This window comes from Eurosta solidaginis, chromosome 1 (genome assembly GCF_040869045.1).
Source record: "Eurosta solidaginis isolate ZX-2024a chromosome 1, ASM4086904v1, whole genome shotgun sequence".
Classification (NCBI taxonomy): domain Eukaryota; kingdom Metazoa; phylum Arthropoda; class Insecta; order Diptera; family Tephritidae; genus Eurosta; species Eurosta solidaginis.
The window spans coordinates 339320676-339327368 of record NC_090319.1 but is presented as its reverse complement, the minus strand read 5'-3'; the positions used below and the strand labels follow the sequence as shown (position 1 = coordinate 339327368).

General features: G+C 35.3%; 1 protein-coding gene across 25 annotated transcripts in view; it reads right to left on the bottom strand.

Annotated features, from left to right (window-relative positions):
- Positions 1-407: 407 nt before the first annotated feature.
- The window catches only part of CASK (peripheral plasma membrane protein CASK), a 471051-nt gene continuing 464765 nt past the window's right edge, over positions 408-6693 (bottom strand). For all 25 annotated transcript variants that reach the window (XM_067762338.1, XM_067762339.1, XM_067762340.1 and 22 more), the window contains 4 exons: positions 6531-6653; positions 6363-6470; positions 3068-3243; positions 408-1007 (listed from right to left, as the gene is read on the bottom strand). In XM_067762338.1, coding sequence (XP_067618439.1) covers positions 828-1007; positions 3068-3243; positions 6363-6470; positions 6531-6653 — 587 coding nt within the window. In that variant the 3' untranslated portion in view covers positions 408-827. The remainder of the gene's footprint in view (positions 1008-3067; positions 3244-6362; positions 6471-6530; positions 6654-6693) is intronic.

Below are 6693 nucleotides of genomic sequence, written 5' to 3'. Positions count from 1 at the left end.
CAAGAAAATTATGACTACAAATATAAAATTACAACGTCTTTACAAAATTTACACATTTAACGCAAAAAGTATGTACATAATTGTTTAAAATTATAAAAAAAAGACAACGAATAAAATAATGTGCAACGGTTATTTACAGTTCTACGCTTTTTCGACTTTATCGTGTCACACCCTTTACTTAATTATACGCAAATGTTAATTAACTTAGTTTTTACTAGAAGTTTTCAACGTTGTGTTTGTTTTGGTTTTTCTTTTGTGTGCTTTTAGTTGGAATGTTTGTCTGTATATTTAATAATAATTAATGTGTGAATTAGTTTTCTGTTTTGTTTTTTTTTTTACTTAATAATCTATTTTATACTATGCTAGTTCATTTTTCATAAACTTCCCCCCCCCCCCCCCCCCCCCCCCAAAGTTTTTGCTTTTTATAAATTTTATATACGAACTATGTAGTATGGGTGTTTGTTTATGTTTCGTATTTCGTGCCCGTCATTTTGTGCACTTTCGCAAGTACATATGTTTAACATAGTTTGCTTTTACTTTTAGTTTTTTGCAAATTACACATACACATATGCATTTTCTCATCCTTTTTTACGTAATTTTTCTTTGTCGAATTTTATGCCGAGTTGAAGTGTTGTTTTAGTTTTTATGTTTGGTGCCATTGTTTTTTGTTTTTGTAAATTTGCATGTTATATTGTTTGCCGTTGGTATTTATTAGTTTAGTTAATTCAAAAGTGTCCCGCCATATATTGTTGGGCACCGGCTGCGTATGCTTCCCATTCGCAGTCACAACCCTCCAGGCAGTCAGGACACTCAAGTTCACTGTCTTGTCAGTATAACCATGAAACTGGCACCCATTGTGGTGTGGTATGTACGCGTTCGATAGCTGCTTCTAGCGTAGCAATTGTCTCGCTTATGTCGTTGTTTACGATCGTCAAATCGAAGAAGTGCCCATACAACTGACGCAACATATCGGACTCTTTAGCCAATCGTTCTAAACTGCCATCATACTGTAAATAGGAAAAACGAATTATTATTTTATTATATATGATAAAATCGGAAATTTTTGGGTATACAACAAGAAACAAATTTTTTTAGCGATTGATCCATAAGCAAAAGTGTAATAGCACCGTTTTTCGAAGTTAACCCCCAAAACATGCTAGATATTGGTTTCGAAGGTTGACATTGCAGCCTTCCTAGTATATTAAATTATTTATTGTATTCAAAAACTAAAATGAAGAAAAAAAAAACTGTAAGCGTGATCAGTGTAATATTGTGAGGCGTAGCATAACGTGATTAAGGTTCAGTTGATCTTACTTAAGGCTATCAATAGAAATTTGACGCGTCCAACACTTTTATTTAATTGTCTGATCAACGCCCTAGATTGATGAGGAGTGCGATGACTAGTACATACCTAATTATTTTCTAGCTTTTAGTATTATTATTACTTAATGTAAGTATTGTTTTCAATAAAACCGTTTAACTTAACATTTTTTTATTATTATTTTATTTTCAAGTTTTTAGTCTTTCTTTAATTCCCTATTATTTCTCATTCTGTTTAGTTCATTAAGTGACTCATTATTACAAGGTCTCTTTCCTGAGAATTTGTTACTACATATCTAAGTCCTCAATACATAGTTCTTCCAAAGACTTTACTCTACTCAGCGCCACGTATGCTTGCCCCTCATCGAACTCCACAGTATTTTGATGTCACATCTACCGGACTGTATGTAATATTTGTTCAAAATATGAACCACAAAATCGTGTATTTTTAATATCTCGATCCTTGCCGCACCTAGCGGAATTTTTTTTTCATCATAGGACTTCTTTGAATATGTCGACCCTTGCGCCACCTAGCCGAAGTTTTTTTCATAGGTCGCTTTCTATTCATGTTTGTATTATGTGTTCCAAATATGAGCCAAATCGGACCACAAATACGATTTTTTTAAATATCTCGATCCTTGCGCCACCTAGTGGCGACATTTTTCATAGGTCGATTCTATACATGTATGTATTATGAATCAAATCGCACCACAAATACGATTTTTTGAAATATTGCGATCCATGCGCCACCTATCGGAGTTTTTTTCTTATAATTGCACTGTCATAGGGTTCCTAACTATATTGCAAGTTTCAAGCTTGTAGCTTATCGGGAAGTTACTTAAATTTCAAATTCAAACTCGTAAACAGTGGGCGGCCCCTCGCTACACAGAGTCAAGCTAAACAAATCCTTTTAAAAAGAGAGATTTTCGAAAAAATTAAAAGCGATAAATTACTCAGCTGCACAAAAAAAAAAATCGACGGATATAGTGATGCAGGATGTGTTCACAGGCATGTCGATGCCATGAATCCAAGTTCGTTAGCAGAACTGGCGTATGAGTCTCAGTTCGGGTTTAACATAAAAATATGTTCAATCCCCAGTAATTTTTTTTCGTTTTTTGAGGTTAGGGTCGATCACGACCCGTTACGCCGATTCTGATGGCAGATTGGGATTCTGCGTATCAAATAAATGGGAATACATGTGTCGAATTTACATATCTCCCAACTTTTGGTTTCGACTTCGAAATCGGTAAATATGGTAGTGTGACACATGTATTTCCATATATTGTGATAAGTGATAAGCTGAATTCGAACCCGCTAACATAATTGGCCTAACCCTTACCTCAAAAACGGCCCAATGTCCAGCGATTTTCTTCTTGTTTGAGGTAAGGACCGAGCCACCACGCCAATATTAGTAATACATGTGCTGCTATTACTAGATCCCTAAATTTTATTTGTGTAAAAAAAAAAATAAAGTAAAAAAATATATGTGTAATTAAGCGCTTTTGTTTTTTCAAGGATTAGTCTTTTGACTCTTTATAATACCCATAACGGAAAAGGAAAATAATTTATTCAATTAAAACCAATAAATAAAAAAATGTATCACTATGGGTAGCCAATATCTATATTTTGGAAGCCAACATCAAAAATCGGGAAGATATTTTTTTGCTGTGGATCATTCTCTTAAAAAAAAAAAGGGTTTGTCCACCACCCAGCCGAGTGCTGTACAGTACAAGTGTTTTCTACTCACATCAGCGATATTTTGTAATGACGGCGCCGCAATAAACACCACGTAAGGTGTGAATTCAGCAGTACGTAATATTTTTAAAGCCTGTGGTTCAACGTCCAATATGGCCATTTTACCTTCGGTGTGTATTCGACGTATAGTGTCTAATTTTGTGCCGTACATTGCATCTTCATGAGTACCTAAAATAAAAATAATTACATAATGAAAAATTTGTACAAGATTAATAATTATAACGACAAGTAAGGTGTAGGTGAGGTTAAGATTTGGATTGGTTATGAATTGCGCATCAGAACTCCTTGAATCCTAATCTATTTGGAATATATGGCTTAACGGACACAACAGCTTTGCTCGAATACTATGTTTCCCGAACCATCGTGATCAGAAAAACAAGCTATTCTAACTTAACACAACTTAAACAAATCAGAGCCGTGAACACTTTTCTGATATGAATTTAATATACTCCGGAACAAACACCTACCGATAGAAAAGCACCTGTTCTCATCCATTCTACATACACAGATGTCGCTCTAGTCTTCAATACCCTTTGACTTGTCTCTTTCTGTACTTGGGGAAAAGAAAAAATAAAAATTTCAGAAAACTTTAAGGCAACTGACCAGCCAAGAATATGTTACGCGGTGCCAATGTTATCGCATTCTAAAAACCGTATGCAGAACTGCCACGAGATGTCTCCTTATTACAAAATGCTCAATGTAAAAGAGTAAAATTAATTAATTTACAGGCGTTGCAGCTGAATGTTTATAAATCGAGGCAGCGGTTTGACCTTTGCAGGGGCGGTAAACTTCTTTGTAAATTTACAATCGGTTTTTGTTATTGTTGTAGCGATAAAGATACTCCCCCAAGTTCTGGGGAGTGTTTTCGATGTTGATGGTCCTTGGCCGATGGTCCGGTAACAATCACCATTAAGGTACTAGCACGACCATCTCTGAAACAATTTAATATGACCACATTAACTCTCCTAGGGTATCCCACCCCCACCCCTAAATCCATGGTGAACTCAATTATCAGAGCTAAATTTTTACTATTGGAGAAGGGGAAAGAAGTCTTTACAGGGAGACATGAAACTATCAATCAAAATTTGATTCAATTAGGGCCAAGGACTGCATCTTCGACAGTATCCCAAAAAATACTTGATTAAAAGTACATTGCTTGGATTCAAAAATATCACACAAAATATCGTTGGGAAGCTCAACACGGATTTTTGGAGAAAAAGATTCGTCTAGCGCAGGGTACTCTATAACAAATCAAAGCTTGAGTTAGTGATATGAGTTTATATATTATTTAAGAAGTGCTTCAAATTTGAGCCACTGGAGTATTCAAAGAAAATGGATACTATAGCCGCTGCAGTGAGAAGCCTCCAAGATATTTGAACTCAAAAAACTTCCTTTGGTTAGACCGTAGTGTGTGGGATAGAGTTCATACATTTTGTACTGCTACAATTATTTGACTTATTTTGTAGACTCTTATACTAATTTCACACAGATGGCTTATTGAATAATAAAGGCAATTTTCTACATTAAGACGCTTATTGAGCTCAATCTTCCCTACAAAATTCGAATCTATTATTATTTCATTAGTAGCTAATCGAATGCCTAATGAAGTCAAAAGCACAATGCAACTCTGTTGGCAGCGTTCCTCTTCCGTTTCCGCTTCTTAGTTTTTGGTGTGTTCAGTGCTTAAAAATGTCATTTGTCAAAGCAAATGTCATTGTCTGCATGGCGGAACTATACAAGGTGGCCGCATCGAACAGCTGATTATAACCTTTTTTATTTGATTGTATACATCAACTACCGGCGCAGTACGATTTTGACATTTGTCCATCGAATTTACATGTACATGGATTTTTTTTTGTTTGTAGGTATGTCACCATGCTCCCACCTTGTATCGTTCCGCCATGATTGTCTGTCTCATCCTTCATACTAATCGAGCAGTTACTTCTGTGTGAAAGCAAAAAATTTACGATTTCATTAGCAGGTGAAATGAGATCATTAAGTTTCTGTGTGAAAACATTATTAAGATGGAAAGTTTTAATGATTCGGGTTTGGTAGTCTTTTGAGGTGGTCGAAAATAAAAAGTGTCACGAGAAAATTAAATTATAGTTTACAGATGTAAGAAGTTATCTTTTTGCCAGTCCATTAACTGATTTGGATATCAGTGATGAGTTCAAGGATTGGAGCTTCTTTAAAATTTTCGAAAATATTGCAGAGGTAGCCAAATTTGCATTTTTATTTCTGCCAGTATCAGATATATGTACAAAGAGTTGCATACTTTTGGGCGCATTCCACATTAGATATATTGTGCACTTGACTGAATTAGCCTCTTTCCAAATAAAAACGTCGCAAAAGAAAGCCGCTAAATTTGAAACTAGTTGGTCTCTTTTATTTGATATTGTAATTTGGTTATTGAACATCCGATTTTTAGAATAGGTCTTATATCATAATTTCGATCTTGAAAAGCTCTATAATTCCTTCTCCTTCCATAGTTCCAGATCTCCTTTTGACATTATCGTGAAACGAGCAGCATACTTTAAGGCATTACAATCTGTATTTAAGCGACTTCAATAATCGAAAGGACATTAGAATTAAATATATAGAAGACCTCAAGACCAAATTATCGATATATCCATTTTCAAAATTGTATATCAAATAACTAATATTACATTCACATTGCGCCATAAACTCGAGTTAATGCCTGTTGCTAAACTCCAAAATGGCCTATAAACTCGGGTTGAGTACAGATTTCTTAAATCTAAATCCGGTTGAGAATCTGACATATAGTGAACCAACCTATTTATGTATATGTTTCTAATACTGCAGTGTTTATCATTGGTTAATATCTATGTAGCCGTTTCAGATATTCCAGAAAAGGACACTGCTCACTGCAGACTATATTTGACATCCATGTTATACCAACTGATTTTGGGCTTAAATCGTTCCTGAGATGGTCTTTTGTCAGATATATCGATAGCCCCCCTTACTGAGATAGTGAAACTTGTGACACTTCGTGCCCTTTCATGTACTCTGCCGTCGGTGGTAGATTTAGGGAGGACGGCGGTGTTGTCTGGGGGATCCGATTTACGGTTAAGTTATTAGATCCCAGTCGTGTCTAGGCTATCTTTTTATTCAATTTTGTTTAAGGAAATAGTTAGTGGCTTCAACTCATAACTTCTCTCTGTTTGCTTAAGATTATAAAATAGTAGTTCTTCAGATTTTTCAATAGGTTATTAACTGTTGAGATTTAAAGCATTTTTATAATTTTTATAAAATTTTTCGTAGCTTACCGTATTCCAAATACTCATTGGCAGCAATATCGGCCATCATTTCGTCATGTGATACAAAGTAATAGCTGCGCCCATTCTCCTCCTCCGGTTTAGCAGGTCTCGTTGTATCTGTAAACCCAAGCAGCATATGTAATGATATGCTCAAGGTGAATTCCAAGTAAAACTTACGTGGTATAGGGTATGCGTATTTATCGGGATACTTCGAAATTAATGTATTCTTAATGTGACGGCGACCCACACCATGCGCACCAAGCAAAACCAACGTTTTACGTTGAAAGTTCGGATCGCCGACTGTAGAAAGTTATTGAAAAGAATCAAAAAAGATACATAG